General features: G+C 32.3%; 1 protein-coding gene across 1 annotated transcript; it reads left to right on the top strand.

Annotated features, from left to right (window-relative positions):
* The first annotated feature begins 284 nt into the window (after positions 1-284).
* Positions 285-9,608, top strand: LOC125819316 (uncharacterized). The gene is made up of 3 exons (XM_049498774.1): positions 285-1,405; positions 1,642-1,824; positions 9,551-9,608. Exons 1-3 carry the CDS (start codon positions 285-287, stop codon positions 9,606-9,608), a joined length of 1,362 nt encoding a protein of 453 aa, XP_049354731.1.
* The last annotated feature ends 10,242 nt before the right edge of the window (positions 9,609-19,850 follow it).

Here is a 19,850-nt window from a genome sequence, read left to right as displayed (position 1 = left end):
CTTTATTGGCTAATGAGTTGGTCGACTCCAGGGTAAAGCAAAGATACCAGGTATTCTATGCAAATTGGACATAGAGAAGGCATATGACCATGTAAATTAGAACTACCTATTTAAAGTTCTGAGTGACATGGGGTTTGGGAGGAAATGGGTGAATTGGATCAAGTTTTGTGTGTCAACAGTGAAATTCTCAATCATTATAAATGGGAGTCCAGAAGGTTTCTTTCAATCACAAAGGGGACTGAGACAAGGAGATCTCATGTCCCCTTTCTTATTCCTTTCTAGCAATGGAGGGACTTAACTACATGGTTAGAAAGACTAATGAATTGGGGTGGATAAGAGGCTTTGGTGCATATACTAACAGAGCTAATAACATGGAGATTACACATCTACTGTATGCAGATGATTCTCTTGTGTTCTGTGGTGTAGAAGTGTCACAAATTAGGCATCTGAGGGCAATACTAACCATATTTGAAGCCATCTCAGGTCTACATGTGAACTGGCAGAAGAGTTGCTTATTTCCAGTTAATCAAGTCAATAATATGCAAGGCCTATCCGACAACTTGGGCTGCCAAGTGGCCTCTCTTCCCACCAAATATTTGGGGATGCCCTTGGGAGCCAAGAACAAAGAATTGGAAGTATGGAGTGAAGTCTTGGAGAGAAGTGAAAGGAAGCTGACAAGGTGGAAGAGTCAATATTTATCTCTGGGAGGTAGAGTGACTCTCATTAAATCAGTTCTGGATGCCCTCCCAACTTATATGCTAAGTCGTTTTCCACTACCAAAAAGTATTGGAAAGAAACTCAACAAGTTGAGAAGGGTGTTCCTCTGGCAAGGGAACAAAGAGAAGCAAGGATACAACTTGGTTAAATGGGAAGAGGTGATAATGAGCAAAGTACAAGGAGGTCTGGGCATTAAGAATTTAAGTATTCAAAACACTAGTTTGCTGCAAAAATGGTTGTGGACATTCTGTTGCGAAGATACATCATTATGGAGGAGGTTCATAGCTGAGAAATATGGCCTACATAGTAATTGGATAACTGAAGAGGTGAATGGTACTTTTGGGTGCTCAGTATGGAAAACTATTAGGAGAATGTGGACTGACTTCAATGCGCAGGTGACTTTCAAAGTGGGGAATGGCCTGAAGATTAGTTTCTGGAATGAGATTTGGTTAGGCGATGTGAAAATGAGGATACTCTTTCCTGACTTGTACATCATCAGCCTACAACAGAATGACACTACAACGCAGATGTGGAGTCCTCAAGGCTGGAATCTTATATTTAGAAGGGCTCTAAATGATTGGGAGGTTGAAAGAGTAGTAGACTTACTCCAGACCTTGAACCTGTTCCTTGGCATCAATGCAGAGTCCGACAAACCAGTTTGGAAATGCATAGTAGTGGAGTTTTTACAGTAAAGTCTTGTTACTGGGAAAGAAACACCAACCACTCTTTGACAACATTTTGGCCCTGGAAATTAATATGGAAGATTAAGATCCCTCTAAAAGTTGTTTGCTTCACTTGGTTGGTAATTAGAAGAGCTTGTCTAACACACGAAGTGCTACAAAGAAGAGGTTTACAGATCTGTTCAAGGTGCTTTATGTGTGAACAAGAGGCTGAAGAAAATGGCCATTTATTTTTGCACTGCAGGATGACTGCAGATCTGTGGAACATGTTCATTTGTATACCCGGGGTTAAATGGACAATGCCCAGAACCACTTTTGAGGTACTAACACGCTGGCAAGGAATTGGGAAGAGAGGATCAAAGGGAGATTGGTGGAAAAATGTACCTGCTTGCATTTGGTGGACACTATGGAAAGAAAGGAATGGAAGGTGCTTTGAAGGGAGGACTAGCAGTTCCCAGACGATCAAGATGAGATGCCTTAGTCTTTTGTTTTTTTGGTGTAAACAAGATTTAGTTAGGGAAGCAGATAGTTTAATAGAGTTTATAGGACAATTGTAAATTTTTGAAAATTTGGTTTTGGATTTGAGAATGATGGCACCCCCGGGGGGTTTGTAAATCCCTCCTCATCAATTTCTTGATGAGGTCTTTTGTGTTAATACAAAGTTACCTATTTCAAAAAAAAAAATCTCTAACCGACAACCATCACTATGAGCTAGGTGATGATACAACGTCTCACCCACGCTGCCAAAACTGTCATATACCTTGTCGGAGTATAGAACGTCTCAACTAAGTGGATCACTAACCTATGCTTAAAAGCAATAAGGAATCATCCAAAAAATATGATTTTTTATCCATGTTGACATATATGGTTTATGAGAATTTTGAGTTGTCTGAACTCATCTCCATAGCGGTGCTCAATACTACTCCCAATAATATATATAATTCATCTTCATATGTTTAAAATCATAACTCTTCCTCTGATTTGAGATAATTGCTCAAACTACCCTCTTGAAAGAGGTAACTCTCTTAAAATATCTTTTGAACTCATAACTCATTTAGAAATCTCAGTTTCTCTTTTATCAATGTAAAAATTGATACCTCTGGAATACATAGTCCCCTTATACTCCTACTCAATTTATACTTGAAAACTCTTTCTCAAAAACATATCAAAATCATAATTTAATATGATCATTGATGACTCGGAAAGTCATACTGCATAAACATTGATGGTATATATAGGTAACATACTGCTCATACATTGATGTCATACTTGATTGTCATACTAATATGTTTTAGAAACTCTTTTCTCAAAACTCAGTTTAAGAACTCAAGTGTTGGCTTTAAAAAGCTTTTCAAAATTTGTAACTCAAATCACATGAATGACTCAACTCAGGGATCTTAATAGCAATAAGGAAACTCAGTACTCAGAACTCAAGACTCAAGAACTCAAGGACTCAAGAATTTGAAACTTATAACTCAATGATATTTCTCCTCTAAAAAATACTCAATTCATAGGGTTCATGATGGAATATAAACATGAACGAATCAACTCAAGAATTTTAATGCATTACATATAGCAATTCAATAATTAGGAATAGAATTTCAAAAAGAAACAAGAACTCTAGAACTCAAATCAACTTATCTCAAGAATACTCAAATCTAGGGATAGAATCCTAGATTACTCTTTTACTAATTTGAAAGTAGATATAGGGCGTAAGGACGAACTAGTCCAACACTATGATAGCCATACATACTTGGAAGAACAAGATTCTTGAAGAATCTTGAAGTAAAACTTGATGAAAAGCCTTGAAATCCTAGCTTGAAGGAGAACAATCAAGAAAACATTTCTTGAGATTCTTGAATTAGTTTCTTGAAATTTCTATGACAAAAAATTATGATTTTCATTAGTGATTTATAATTGTACGGAGGAATTTGAGTCGAAAAGAATAAAATTCTTGAAAAAAGACTTATCTTGAAGTAGAATCTTGAAAAAGATTGAAGGAATCTTGAATGAAGTCTTCTACTTTGACTTTTTCTTAGGGATTGAGCGAGAAGAGAATGATTGATTAAGAGATGAAAATCTGATTGTTTTGGGTCTTTAATTAGTCAAAAAATTCGTTTAGGATTTTATTAGAGGTAAAAAGACAAAAACGACCCTTTTTAATATTTTCCCGTCGGCTAATACGGCACTGCACTGTATCATGTTACTAAAATGGTCATAACTTTTTACTCAAAGCTCGGATTGTTGCAAAATTGGTCGCGTTGAAAATAAGATTCAAATACCTTTAGTTTAATAGGTTATGGGCCACATAAATCTTTTTACTCTAAGAGATATGGTCGTTTAAAGTTGATCCAAATAAAATCTTACTTCAAAACTTATCGATAAGGAAACTATCAACTCAACTTTGTGCTAGGAGTTTTTTAGTGACCTTAATTGATATCCAAAATCATTCCACACTAAGAAATTTACCTTTACAGATATGGACAATTTAAAAATCACCTGATATGACCTTACATGTATATGAAGAATAGTTTGGGTCTCAACTTAGAAATTTTTGGGGTGCTACAATATCTCCCTCTGGGATCATTCTTCCTTGAATGATGGTTAAACTGAGAATGGAGGGGAAAATAGTTACTATCACTATCTCTCTTGACTTCTGAGCACATATGTCACGAACGATATGAGTTTGAACATAATCACACTCTATATGAAATTATTTTACATAAAGCTAGAATATCTTGACACGAAGTAAGAATAGGAATATTATGCCTTGAGTGATATGATTGGTAACTTTCAAGCTTAGCAGCACTTCTCAACTATGCTCTGCGTTCTGATTGCTACACTTCATTAGCTGCAACACTTAGCTTCCACTAGAGTATATGACTACTCTTACAAATGTCTAAGTCAAATCGATTGCTCTTATTATGTTCAAGCCCAATCTCTAATTCACAAGGTGCTAAGCATGATGTGGTTATACTTATCTAAACCACAAGATCCAGGTTTTATATCTCTATAGGAATCTCAGCCCTAGAATACCTCTCATTATAGCTGCATTCAACCCATAGCCCATATCAAGAACACCTAATACATCATGCATTTGTCCACATGTTACCAACACAACATTCAAGCCTAGTACTATAACCACTCCATGAAATCCTACTAACCAATCCTTATAAGAATTCTTTATTCTCTCGTCACTTCTACCAACTGAACTTTCATGCATTACTATCAGGAACTGACTTATTACTCGTTGTAAAACCTTATCTCCTTTTTTCTCCACATTTATAACCTTAGATGGGATAAACACACCATCACTATGACAACAAGAAAATAGCAATCCTTTTCTCTGTTATCACACAATTACTATCAACTACACCACTCTCAAAACTAAAAAGGATCACTGAAAGAGCTTTAGGGCGAGAGATCATAGGCACGATTCATTTGAGAGTTCTGATATAAGAATATGCATGACATAACATTATTTTGGTAGCCATTAGGATCAAATCATGAATTTGCGAGACTGAGCGTACTATGAGACAAAAGTGTGTATATAAATATGCTCATATCATGAGGCTAATATCCATAACTTTATGGAGTAAGATTGAGATCAATGGCTGAAGTCTTTGCCCCTCATTCTGAAAAATGAGCATAGATGTGAATCTCTCTTAAATGTATGAGCATAGGTCATGAACACAATTCTGATATAAGAAACATCATCATGATGTTGAAATAACTGAACTTTGAGGAATACGCTAGAGTATGAATGGATTTATGTACCTCTACAACTCTTTCGAAAGACATAACTATCTCATTCTCAACATTTAACTTGATTTCTCATCTTATCATCTCCTCCTTAAGTCTAAAACTGACACTTGAAAATAATGGACCTATTCCCTCATCTCTAAACTGGTCTACATTCCCTTTAATACTCTGAAAGGCTAATCTCGTGGCTATGAAACTCTCCATAAGCAGGTACTAAGACTCTTCCCAAGACCTATTTCTAAGATGCTTCTATTAACATGTTCTTATTGGCCTATAAGGTCATCTCATTTAACTCTTAAGGAGAAAAAAAATAATGCTTACCTCAGCCTATTCCACATTGACAGCTTAAATATACTATCTAGGCGCACATGAAAAATCATTAACTTAATTGGAACATCGTCAATCTCGATACACCTCTTAATTCTCTTGTTGCTCTTACGACTTAGCCACACTTCACTACCCTTATTTAAAAGTTAGGATCTCTCACTTGTACCACTCATATTTATTGCAGCTAACATCTCAATTCCTCACTTACTCTATATCAAGTCTACCAGATCAGATCTTCAAGACTATCATCATCACCCTCATGTTGTCATTATTTTGATTACGACGCTCATATCAAAGTCAAGCTTAATGTTTATTACTAATCCAGATATCAATATAACTTCTCACATACTATAATAATTTATGAATACTAGATAAAATTAAGAAACACTCGTCCACTAAGATCTCATGACAAGTAGTCAATCTTTACCTCTCAGTCTTTAGACTTACAGTTTATCGTCACACTTCCTTTCACAACCTAAGTGCTATTTACTCATTTTCTATACATCATTGTCTAATTAGTTCTATAATTTGAATATTATGGGCTTTCCTTTAAAGATCATAAGTCTAGCTTAGAGCTATCACCTCATGAATACTCATACTATTCTATTCAACACCTACACTTGGTCATTACTAACACAATGACACATAATCATAACCTCCTTTCTAGTTAAAGTATACTCTAACTCATCCTAACTAGTAACTACTCCTCTACCTTCTATCATAAACTCTATACAAAATTATTACTTCTTAGTCTACCCATATGGAAAAACTCTTCATTAATAACCTACTGGTGCATGACTATAATAACATAGCGTGCCTCATGACTATCTCCATTTCTTAGATTACTGAACCTCTGCATGCATTCTTCTAACTTTGGGCACTCTTACTACTACTGCTTATAATCTCATAACTCATACTATCTTTTTAGGTAAAAATACTACCCAAGCTCCAAAACACACTTTCGTATAAGGGTCTCAACTGAAACAAGGTTTAGAGAAAAGAGTCTGGGAATATATCTCATTTTTAGCTCGAACGCACGATTCATATGAATAAGAGTACATTCTTTTGAATCTCAAGACTTAAGCTCACTCATGGGCTTCTCTTAAGCCCTCTATAGTCTCATGACTTTCTCAATACTTTTGCTGAGAGTAACTCATCGATAATGAATTGACTTTAATTTTCAACTACCTTGAATATGGGGGATAGTCGAATGAATCTGAGAAATGCACGAGTTTTGAATAAGTTCCTTATGACATTGCTTTACTGCTCGATTTTAGAGTATGAAAGAAGGAAAACTTTTTCTAAATGTTGTAGTCTATCATTTATAAAAGTGAGGCCCTCACAATCATAAAGAAGATCCTACTTGACACGACTTCATAGGCACCTTAGGACACTTGAACTCTGTGCTCTGATATCAAGTTTGTCACTCCCCAAGCCTACACCTTAGACATGACCGACACTCGAGAACCATTGTTGGTTCCCAAGCGAACCCTCATCCTGACTGAAGTCAAACATTCATAAGCATCAAATTTAAAGAAATATTTTAAAACAATGTAATAAATCTCAAAACTTTGCTAAATGTACTAAGTATAAAACATTAGTTTTAAATAAAACATTTGAAACTGAAAAACTCTCCAAAACTGTCTATCTATGAAGTCTCTACTGTACAACATGAGTTTTGGGATAAGACCAACGACTCTACAAAAGAACTACTACTAACAACTCATAAAACTGGAGTCCTTTCAAAGAAATGAGATCTTACTCAAAAGCTGGTGAGAAGACGAAGTGATCTCAACGGACTCTTGTTGAGGATCCTAAGAACCTGTATCTGCATCATTAAAATATGTAGGTCGAATGACATCAGTACATTGAATGTACAAATATGTAATATAACTAAATAACAAATAACTGAATGAAATGACTACATATATATATATATATGAATGTAAAGAAATAAAAAAGTTTAATCATTTAAAACTTTACAAAATACTTTCTCATCTTTGAACTCAACATAATAAGTGATATATAAAAATACACTTTAACTCTATTGGGAGAATCTTTAACCGACAACTATCACTCTGAGCTACGTTATGATACAATGTCTCGCTCACGCTACCAGAACTGTCTTATACTTTGCCGAAGTATATAACACATCAACTAAGTGGATCCACTAAGCTATGCGTAAAAGCAATAAGAAATTATCTAAAAAATATGATCATTTACCTATGTTGACATACATGATTTATGAGAATTTTGAGTTGTCTAAACTCATCCCCATATCAATGTTCAATATTACTCCCAATAATATATATAACTCATCATCATATGTTTAAAAAACATAACTCTTCCTCTTGTCTGAGATAATTGATCAAACTACCCTCTTAAAAGAGGTAGCTCTCTTGAAATATCTTTTGAACTCATAACTTATTTAGATATCTCAGTTTCTTTTTTATCAATGTAAAAATTGATGTTGACATCCTTTTGAGAGGGCGCAACGTCGCAGTGACTCAATTAAGAAATAGTTAATCAATTTAAAAATAGAATTAAAATTTTTTTAAAAAGGGGTAAAAGAGAGTCGTCACTTAATTTTAGGAAAACTAGGAAACCAATTAATTAACTTAAAAGAATGTCTACGAAACCAATTGATTCTAGATAAGGAGTTCAAGTTATTCTGAAGGGAAGGTGTTAGGCATCTTTCGAAATCCACAATTGTGAATCCCAACTAAATTCAATTTTTTCAAATTGAGGAGGAGATAAAAATAAGATACAAGTATAATAAACATGCGATATACACAAATAATAAAATAAAATAATAAAATAAGAAACGACCTAAGTTTGCCTAACGTCAATATATACAAAATAATGAATAAAAAATATAACTCGAACTTCATTCAAATAGCTTCAATGAGAAGCAACTATGTGTACCTGTAAAGACACTTAGTAAAAGTGTTAGTAATAAATAAATATGAATAAATCAAATAATAATTTAAAAATAAAAACTCATCTTATTAACGTGGGAGACCTTGAAAATTGACGGTAATTTCTTCATCGGCCATTTTAACAAACAAAAATATGAACTTAAACTAGATTTTCGTATTTTAACATTGTGGATGCCTCCAACATCGACGAAGAAATTTTCTCATTGATCATTTTAACATTAAATTAGTCAATATCATAATAAGGTTAACAACAAAAAAATTCATTTAAACAAGAGCAACTAAACAACTTATAGAAAAATAAACCAAAACTATCCAGATTAGTCCACTAATAACATCAATAATATAACAAATGGAATTATTAACAAATACCAAAGAAAAAATATTAGGAGTAACAAAAATAGTGAGTAAATGATGTAACAATTCAACTTTAAGCATAAAAATAACTTGAGAAAGTTCAATAATGCACAGGGATAATTTCATAATAGAGAATATCAACTAAAAATTGAAATGTAACGATAGTTAGGGAAATAAATAAACACATAATTGAATTAAACTTATAACAAATTTAAAATATTCAAAAATAACAAGTCAAAACAAAAATGAAATACAACTGTAAATTCAATGTAAATGATAACAAAATGGTCAACTTCAGCGCAAAATTAAACATAGTAATTAAATGTAACAATATTAATTTCAAACTAAGCAACGAGCAAATCAAAATAGAGTAGCCATAGAAAATAATCTACAATCAATCCTAAAGAGGGCAACCAAAAATAGAGATCAATAAATAACATAACAGAGGAAGTATTAACTAAAATATTAAGCGGATATGAACCAAAACAAAACAAATGAAAAAATTTACCGGAGAACCATGAATCCGGCCAGATTTGAAGTTCACTAGTGATTGGGGCTTTCAATTTGTCATAGCTCATCGAAGCTTAGGCTCACCGGAGCTTGAAGCTGTTGTTATTGGTGTTTCCTGGTGAAGCTGTTTGAGTTGAATCTGGGTGGAGCTGGAAAGGGGTCTTTTGAGTTGCTCTCGGTGGCTCGCCGGAGCGAGGAAGAGGAGAAATGAAACGGTGGTGGGCTGGTTCGCTGTTGTGTTTGCGGTGGTTTTGGTTGTAGCCTGAAATGGCAACGGAAAACAGAGAAGTTTGGCTGTTTCGAGACTGGTTCTGGGTGATTTAGGGTGAAGGTTTGCTGGTGGGTTTGGGTCAGAGAAGAAAGGGAAAATGGAGAGAAATGGGGGTCGTTTGGGTCTGGTTGGAGGTTGTTTGTGAGCTGTTGTTCTGGTTGTGTGAGCTGCTGGTGGAGCTTCGGCGGTGGCTAGTTTGGATCGGCTGTTTTGGAAGATGAAAGAGGAAGAATGGCGTTGTTGTTTGCTGCTGGAAAAGGGAGAAAAACAACGAGAAAGGAAAGGCTGCGGGTCTGGTTGTTTGAGATGGAAAATGGAGCTGCTTATTGCCAAAACTCATGGCTGTTGGTCGAAAAAATGGTAGTTTCCACTGGAAAAAAGGGAAAACAAAAGGGGTTTTTGGTGGTGGACTCGCCAGATTTCGGTGGTGGACTCGCCAGATTTCGATAGAACTCTAGTGAACTTGTCACAGGAAAATAATGAACAGTAAAAGGATAAAAATTCTGAAAATTTTCTCTAAATTCGAGAGAAGATCCAAAATATTTTCTCATCTTTGAGTTAAAATTCAAAATCATCATTGAATTTTCACATGAAGTACTAATAGTCTATCATGTTTGCAATATTGATGCACTTTTGGTCCTCCCTTAAACTTTTGCCTATTTTTTTACATATTTTGTTCATAGTTTTATGTAAGGAATGTCCCATCGTCTTATTATATATTTAGTAGAAATAATAACTTTATGTAAGAGAAGGTGAAAAAAAGAATATCTTGTTCTGTTCAGTATAAATATTACTGCAGCTAAACTAAGAATATTTTAACGTATAACATTGCAAGAAAAGAAAATTTTGTACTATTGCACGTGAAATCATCGTGATGAACCTCTCGACTTTACCTGCAATACGATTTCTACTAAACAAACAAGGTATTTTTCTTCTCACAATCTCTCACATGGAGGTATTATTTGTTCTAAATATATAAAATGACGATTAAACATTTCATACATAAATTATGAATAAAATCAATGTTAAAAAACATTAGGCAAAATTTTGAAGGAGGACCAAAAGTTTATCAATATTGCAAACATGAGAGACTATTAATGCTCCATGTAAAATCTCAAGGATGACTTTGAGTCTTAACACAAAGATGAGAGACTATTTTGGGCCTTCTCTCCCTAAATTCTTATCCACCACCCCTTAACTTAATGAACAAACTATTCTTTAAATAGGGAATTGAAAACCACCAATAGTACAATATCACTATCTTAAAATCGTGGGTCAAAATAATCGGTTAATAAAATATCTGTGTATGAAATCTTATCTATATCAGAATGAATTTCTGGACTGTGCAAAATATCAAAATAAATATTAATAAATCTAACAGATAAAATGAATATGAAAGAAAAAATAAAATAAAAAATGTAATGAACGTAACCAATGACATGTTAAAAATGTAATTTAACAGAAATAATGATTTTATAAAAAAATGAACGAATATTTGAACGTATTGAATTGGCTGTGACAAAATAATATAAACAGAATTAACCGACAAAAATCCTAATACTTTGAGAATAAGGATAATTATCAACAAATTGCATTAAAATGTCAAAACATTTATTTTGAACTATTTAAAAAATAAAATACTTAAAAAATATTAACTTTAGAAATATCATACCAAAATTTGGTGTCAACAATTGATACATCTGGAATACAGAGTCCCCTTATACTCTTACTCAATTCATACTTGAAAACTCTTTCTAAAAAACATATCAAAATCATATTTTAATATGATCATTGATGACTCGGGAAGTCATACTGCATAAACATCGATAGTATATCTAGATACCATCCTGCTCATATATTGATGGCATACTCGATTGTCATACTAATATGTTTTCGAAACTCTTTTCTCAAAACTCATATTTACTTTCTCAAAACTCAGTTTAAGAACTCAAGTGTTGACTTTAAAAAGCTTTTCAAATTTATAACTCAAATCATAGGGTTCATATGGAATTATGGACATAAATGACTCAACTCAGGGATCTTAATAGCAATAAGGAAACTCAGCACTCAAAACTCAAGGACTCATGAACTCGAAACTCATAACTCAACGATATTTCTCCTCTAAAAAATACTCAATTTATATGGTTCATGCTGAAATATAGACATGAACGAATCAACTCAAAAATTTTAATGCATAACATATAGCAATTAAAAAATAATCAGGAATAGAATTTCAAAAAGAAACAGGAACTCAAGAACTCAAATCAACTTATCTCAAAAATACTCAAATCTAGGGATAGAATCCTAGATTACTCTTTCACTAATTTGAAAGTAAATGCATGATGTGAGGACGAACTAGTCCAACACTATGATAGCCTTACATACAGAACAAGATTCTTGAAGAATCTTGAAAAAGAACTTGATTAAAAGCCTTGAAACCTTAGCTTGAAGGAGAACAATCAAGAAAACTTTTTTTGAGATTCTTGAATTAGTATCTTGAAATATCTATGGCCAAAAAAATATGATTTTCATTAGTGATTTATAATTGTATGGAGGAATTGGAGTTGGAAAGAATGAAATTCTTAGAGAAAGACTTACCTTGAAGAAAAATCTTGAAAAAGATTGAAAGAATCTTGAATTGAGTCTTCTATTTTGATTTTTCCTTAGGGTTTGAGAGAGAAGAGAATGATGGATTAAGAGATGAAAATCTGATTGTTTTGGTTCTTTAATTAGTCAAGAAATTCATTTAAGGTTTTCTTAGAGGTAAAAAGACAAAAAACGACATTTTTTAATGTTTTCCCGTTGGCTAATTCGTCACTACATTGTATCAGGTTACTAAAATTGTCATAACTTTTTACTCAAAACTCGGATTGTTGCAAAATTGGTAGCGTTGAAAAGAAAATTCAAATACCTTTAATTTGATAGTTTATGGGTCACGTAAATCTTTATATTTTAAGAGATATGGTTGTTTAAAGTTGACCCAAGTAAAATCTTATATCAAAACTTAATCGGTAAGGAAACTTTCAACTCAACTTTGTGCTAGGAGTTTTCTTAGTGACCTTAATTGATATAAAAAATCATTCCCACACTAAGAAATTTTCTTAGGGTTTTTCCTTGGTAAAATGGTCATAACTTTTTACTCCAACCATGAAATGAGGCAAACTTGGTGTCATTGGAAAGAGGATTCAAAGACCTTTAATTTGGTAGGTCATAGGCCACATAATTCATTATGTTCTGGGAGATATGATTGTTTGAAGTTGACCTGAGTAGAATCTTATGTCAAAAATTAATCGGAAATGAAGATTTCAACTCAACTTTGTGCTAGGGGGTTCTTGTGACCTTAAGTCATATCCAAATCCATTCGAACACCAAAGAAATGACCTTTACACATGTGAGTAACTTATGGATCACCCGATTCATTGTTACAGTAAATTAAAGAATGATTCGGGTCTTAGTTAGAAACTTTTGAGGTGTTACAAGTAGCAATTTCTAAGTCTCAGAACTACGTGTCATCGTAGGTTTATACAGATCACCCATTAGACTAGGACAAACTCCTTAGTCCTTTATGGACATTATCATAGTGATACCACATTAGCTCATGTTAGTATCTTACCTGAAAAGATATATTGGGCCATTTTGATGGGGATTATACATTGACTCCATGTCTAGATCAAATGATTATATGTTATTGATTTATTGCTATGGAGTTACTGGGTTAACAAATTTTTAAAGTTTTATTAGAAAAAATTATCGACTTATCGGTTCAGTTTTATTTTTTTAATATTGGCTTACTAGGTAAACTGATAATCCATTAAGACTGTAGTAATTTACTACTTTACCTCAACATAAATATTAAATATCAATCTCAGTACCTTACTAGTTACTGTCTTTGGCCTTTAGTCTTCAATATATACTTCACACAGCCGTTGAGTTTACAACTTCACATTATACAAAACGTCAAAACTTAAAGTAAGAATCCTATTCCTGTTAATTTCTTTTTGTGTTGCACTTGTATAGTTTTTATCATTTTAGTTATTACTATTTCTATTTTATGAGTGTTCTGTAAAGTTATATTATTGTATTATCGCGTCAAATTGTTGGAGAAGTCATATATTTATTTTAGAAGCAGTTTCTTATTGGTTAAATCGAAAATCAACCCGTTAAGGACCAAAACCGATAAATCAAAAACCGCAAAAAAAATATTTTATTGGTTTGGCTATTTTAAAGTCGAAAACTGATAAACCAAATCAATATTAACAAAATCGAACCAAACTGACTTATGCACACCCCCAATTTATGAAAGGCTGCAGACAAGAGCTAGGAATATTAATCTTCGTCAAATCCAGACCTGTACCTAAATTATTTGAAGTTGTTGCGCTATAGTGGAATATGTCACTAGTATATCTCTTTTCTAGGCATAAGAAGACCTGGTTCACTTTAAGATTGCAAGTAACGGATGCTTACCATCCGAGCAACTCTCTTTTATTTTTCGGAAAGTATCAAAACCTCTTTTGCAAAAGAAAAAAGAGAGATATAAATAACGTAACTAATAACTTAAACTGGTGATTTATTGGCGTTTGGTAAAACGAAAGTAGCGTATTTTCATGATCACAAGCATCAATAATAAAATGTTGATGCTGACATGCTATTTCTTAATGGACATAACAATTATATATATTAAATTAACAAGTTCCATTTGCTCCTGAATATGAACATTTTAATGAAGTGATGTCTTGATATTGACAAGAAACTAACTTCCCTTCAACTTAACAAGCACATTTATATATTCCCTCAATCACAATATGTATGTGCTTGAGTAACTTCTCTATATGACTATATATATAGATATAAATATTAATCATTGAAACTATTTCTTTTCATTAAGAAATTTAAAAATAAAACGAAATAAGTCTTATTATACTATCAACGAGCTTGATAAAAATTAACTGCCCCAGTGATCATGCACTAAGCAATTATGGCATGATATTTGTATTCACCTATGGTTTATAACTTAAAGCATAACTATTTAATTTATATCTTTATCAAAAAATTTGAAGGTAAATTCTATGACACTTTTTGTTCGTCAGTTTGTATAATTTTCGAAATTAAATAGGAATAAATTAATTTCTTCTTAAACTTAAAATTCAGATATTCGAATTTTTTTTTATAAAAAAAACTATATAAAAATGTAATTTTTTTAGTAGTAAGGAAATAATAATTATAATATATTTTACTAATAAACACCCTACTCGATCTTAATTTGTCCTATCTTTCTAATATATAAACGTGTCCTTAAATTTGGCTTCAACTGGTATTTATGCTTTTCAACTTCAGGTATACACAAGTAACACTTAAACTTGTATAAAATTGAATAAATAGACATTAATTTCGTTTTACGTGGTGTCCTACATGACAATTTTGTATCATATGTGACATCCTATCTGTATTATAGGACACATGTGTTGGGTTTTAAAGGTGTGAACATGAAGTGAAGGGTTGTGACTCTCCTGAAGAGTTGTAACTATGCCGAAGGGTTGTGACCTTTATGAAAGGTTGTGTCCTTTCTAAAGGGTTGTGAACGTTTGAAAGGTTATGTCTTTTCCAAAGTGTTGTGACCTTTCTGAAAAACTATTTTCTTTCTGAAAGGTTGTCTTCTTTCCAAAGGGTTATGACCTTTACCCTTTGTTGGCTATAAATAGAGAGGTTTTCTCTCATTTTCTTGCATCGAATTCTTTCCTTCTTTTGCATACATTTCTTACAAAATAAAATCGATCGATCGTGTTTGTGTGTGTGATTCGTTGCTGTCATTTTGAGTTTGTTGAAATTATCGAAGTTTGAGGTACCGCTACTTCTTTAATGGTTAATCCGTTTTATCTTGGGAGGAATTAATCTGCAACCTCGGGTACTTGAGGGCATTAAATTTCTTAAGGACACACAGTGGATAGTTCTTTGTGTTTTTCTTTTCATCTTTTATTATTTCTGATTTGCTAATCTGAATACAGGAGATAACAAGCTTAAGAAATTTATTGTTGGTATTTTCTGTGGCAAGGAAATTACTTCTATTTTCTGTTCTTTTTTTGGGAAAAGAAAAAGAAGAAAAAGAGAATTATTTTATCATATGATAAAAGAGATTTGGGATGAATTAGTACTACTTTAATATGTTCGAGTATATTTTTTGTAGTAAGTTTTCCTTGGATGGGTAAGATTATTTTTATTTTCTTCCCAAGTGCATTCAAGCATTGCACTCCTTCGGTTGTCTTTTCATGAGAAAAGTTATTTTGCACATAAAGGCTAAGATGAGCACTTTATTTTTTTCCCTATATTCTTGGTTTTATATAACTATGAGAAGAAGTAAATGAATAAATGTTGTCTCCTAACAATATTTGAACATGAGTTTAGTTTCTTGTTGAAATTAAATGTCTTCTTGAGGAAAATAGGAATATGATGGAAACTGAGAAAACAAAAAAAATTAGCAAGAAAAGTGACTTGCATGAAATTATTGCTGACATATAGAATATGATTCAATGAGAGTGAAAATCAGGTTCTATCTTTATTTTCCTTGATTATTATTTTCTTTTTCTATCCTTTATAAGTTATGAAATTTATTTCATAAATGTTAGGATAGATGATCATTATGTGATGATCTCAGAATATATCTTTATTATTATTAATATGTATTCTGTTTAGAGGGGGGAAAATAAAACTTTTGTAGTTTTCTACTCCATGTGAAATTTGATTGTGTTTGACTTTTGGAGATTTCTTTTTCTCCTTTGATTTGAAGAATATAAGAACTTCACGAACAAATCAAATTGTGCATTGATTTGAAGAATATAGAAACTTCACCAATTTGTTAAATACTCTGTTTGAATGAATATTTTGACTTGAAGAGTACAAAATCTTCGTCAGGAATATTAAGGCTAAATGATTGAAAAAATAAAATCTTCATCATTAGCTCGAAACAGTGTTTTATTTGAGGTTTCTGGAGATTAAAACCTTTTTGGTTTACTACTATGTCTGAATGTGAAACTGATTCAAAGAATATTAAAACTTCATCAGAATTCAAGGTTCATTCGGTTAACGATTAGAAGAATATAAATACTTCATCGTTAAACTAGAAACAAGTTGTATAAAGATTGAATCTTTATTGTTAGTATTCTAAATACTTAGTGGTTTGTCTAGTTGTGACAAAAAGGGGAAAAAAAACACTAGTGACATAAAATTAGTGGTTTTTTTGCCTTCAATGGGTGTTTATATGGATTAAATCTCCAAAAGAAGGCTTTGTGTTGCCAATGTGTAAGCATGGAAAAAAATATGTGGAAAATAATTTCAAATACTTGAAAAATATTTTTGAGAACATATTTAAAATGTGGGGGGTTTTTTACTTGTGATAAAGACAAAATTAGACTTACTATCTAATTTAAATTTGAAAGTACAAGATATAAAATTTAATGACAATCTTGTATTATGTTAGACCCACAAAATTCTTGGAGTATATTTGATATTGTGGTTGTTGAGTCTCTCTTTACTAGTATATGATATGACTAGTATGAAACCACAAAATTATATTACTCATTGAAAAGAATTGTATTCTTTGATAAAAAAGTTTCACTTTAAAATATTGTGATTTTTCATGAAAAGATATGTCTATTAAAATTTTTGTTTATAGACATGACATTGGTGAAAAATGATATGTTATGTTTGTGTTGTAAAACAAACATTTGGGTCATATTGCTCTTATTGGACCAATGAAACTATGATCATGGGTAATTCTATAACAAATTGAATAATATGGAAAGGTCCTTCTGAAAAGGACATATGACAAGGTATTGACTCTAAAACAATGTCTGTATTTGAGAAAGTTATAAAAAAAAAGTAAAGAATAAAATATCTGTGGGAAAAGGTTACCTCACAGAAGGTCTTTTCAAACTTAGTATTTTTGTTTGTTCTTACTTGAATCAAATTGTTTGTGACATAAATGCTTGGGACATGTCAATTACAAAACCTTGCAAAAACTAATCAACTTAGAAGTTTTGCCTAACTTCTAGTGCAATAAATCAAAATGTCAAGTATGTGTTATTGAAAGGAATGTTAATACCTTAGAATTGATTTACATTGACATTTGTGATATGAAGTCAACACCATCTTGTGGTGGGAAAAAGTGTTTCATAAATTTTATTGACAATTGCACTAGATATTGTTATGTTTATTTGCTGAATGGTAAGGATGAAGCAATGAAAACATATTGACAATATAAAACTGAAGTTGAAAATCCATTGGATAAAGAGATTGTCATGATTAGAAGTGGTAGATGTGGAGAATATGAATCTTTTTTTGCAGAAATATATTTGGAAAATGGAATCATCCATCAAATTACTGCACATTCTCACCTCAATCTAATGAAATTGTTGACAGGAAAAAACCAAACTTTGAAGGAAATGTTGAATGTCCTATTTATAAGTTCAGGTTTATCACAAAATTTGTGGGTGGTGCTATCATTATAGCAAAAGAGAATAACAAAAAAAAATAAAATTGTCTGTTCAGAAAGAGAGAAACAAAAAGTTTTGTTTGTTAGTAAAGGGAGTAACAAATAATTAAAAAAAAACGTTTGTTTGTTAAGAAAGGGAGCAACAGAAAGTTGTGTTTGTTCAGACTTTGTTATATCCTGATAGAAAATTGTTTGTCGTCCCTTAAAGTTTATACAAGCAATAACTCTTGAAAGATAGTGCTCAAACAATTTCCAATACAGTCTATTTCATATGAGAAATGGAAATGAGGGAACTATTCCCAAACGGGTCAAAATAGGACCTAAGACTTTGGATTGTATGTTCATTGGATATGCTACAAATACTAAATCATGTCGATTTATGGTTCATAAGTCCGAACTGTCGGATAGTCAAGTGAAGGGTCTAAACGACCTTGGAAAGAACCAAAGGAGAATGTACTTAATAAAGAGATTCGGAGGCGTAGTAAATGTCAATGGACAAATTACTTCCTACGAGTTTGATTTTGTAACATTTCTTCTTGAAAATGAGTCTCATTTATTCTAAAAGTTATGTCCTTTGTGGACTCATTCTCTTTGAGAAAAGTCTGTCAATAGTAAGATAGATTCAATCTGAGCAACCATACTTGAGAGTTGGTTGATCTTCCTCCAGAAAATAAATTTTTGGATTCAAAGTGGATCTACAAAAAGAAAAGAAAGTTGATGAAACTATTGACAAATACAAAGACAGACTTGTTGTCATAGGTTTTAGGCAATAAGAAAGCCTTGTTTGACAGATAGTAGCACTAACTAAGATTGCATCAATTCAGATGTTAATTGCGCTAGTTGCGAAATATGACCTTCAAATTCATCAAAATGAATGTGAAAACATTTTTAAAATGGAAAATTGGAGGAAGAAATTTACATGGAACAATCTGAGGGTTTGTGGTTCCTAGTAAAGAAAAGAAAGTCTGTAAACTTGTTAAGTCACTTTGTGGACTAAAAACAAGCTCCTAAATAATGACATGCGAAGTTTGATCAAACTATGTTGGCAAATGAATTCAAGATTAATGAATGTGGTAAATGTTTTTACATTAAAGACACTTCAAATCACAAGGTCATTTTTTGTTTTTTATGTTGATGACATGTTGATCATCAAAAGAGACATTTCTGATGTAAATGCTACTAAGCATATGCTAGAAAGTAACTTCGATATGAAAGACATTAAAATTACTGATGTGATTGAGAAGGTACTTGACAAGTTCAAGTATTTGGATTTCAATATTGTCAAGACTCCAATAAATATGAGTTTTGTACTTCAAAAGCATGAAGGCAAAAACAACTCACAATTGAATTATGCTAGAGTATTGAGAAGTATGATATATATCATAAAGTATACACGATCAAATATAGCATGTGCTATATTAGTAAACTGAGTTGGTTCACGAGTAATCTCAATTAAACTCATTGGATGACAATGAAAAGAGTTTTGGAGTTTGCACAGTATTGGAAGAATATAGTGATGCAAATTGAATCACCAGGTCAAATGAAGTAAAATCTATGAGTGGATTTGTATTTACTCTTGGTGGAGGAGCAGTCTCTTGGAAATCTTCCAAACAAAAATGTATCGCTCGCTCTACTATGAAATTTGAGTTTATCACTCTAGATAAGGCCGGTGAAGAAGTTGAATGACTCCAAAATTTCTTGAAATATTTTTGGCCCAAACCTTTTAGCTCCAGTATGCATACACTGTGAGAGTTAATTTGCAATAGGTAGGGCATGGAACATGATATATAACGGAAAGTCTCGCC

The sequence above is a fragment of the Solanum verrucosum genome, unplaced genomic scaffold, assembly GCF_900185275.1.
Source record: "Solanum verrucosum unplaced genomic scaffold, falcon-dt-bn FXZP01000207.1, whole genome shotgun sequence".
Classification (NCBI taxonomy): Eukaryota; Viridiplantae; Streptophyta; class Magnoliopsida; order Solanales; family Solanaceae; genus Solanum; species Solanum verrucosum.
Note: the sequence above shows the minus strand (reverse complement) of the source record. Positions and strands in the feature narration are given on the sequence as shown.

Bases quoted from the DNA above. Each gene is read 5' to 3' on its own strand.
- LOC125819316 (XM_049498774.1), top strand. From the start codon at position 285: ATGGAGGGACTTAACTACATGGTTAGAAAGACTAATGAATTGGGGTGG. The intron at 1,406-1,641 runs GTAAAGTCTTGT...TTTGCACTGCAG, and splicing joins ATAGTAGTGGAGTTTTTACA to GATGACTGCAGATCTGTGGA. The intron at 1,825-9,550 runs GTGCTTTGAAGG...TTTTGGTTGTAG, and splicing joins TGGAAAGAAAGGAATGGAAG to CCTGAAATGGCAACGGAAAA.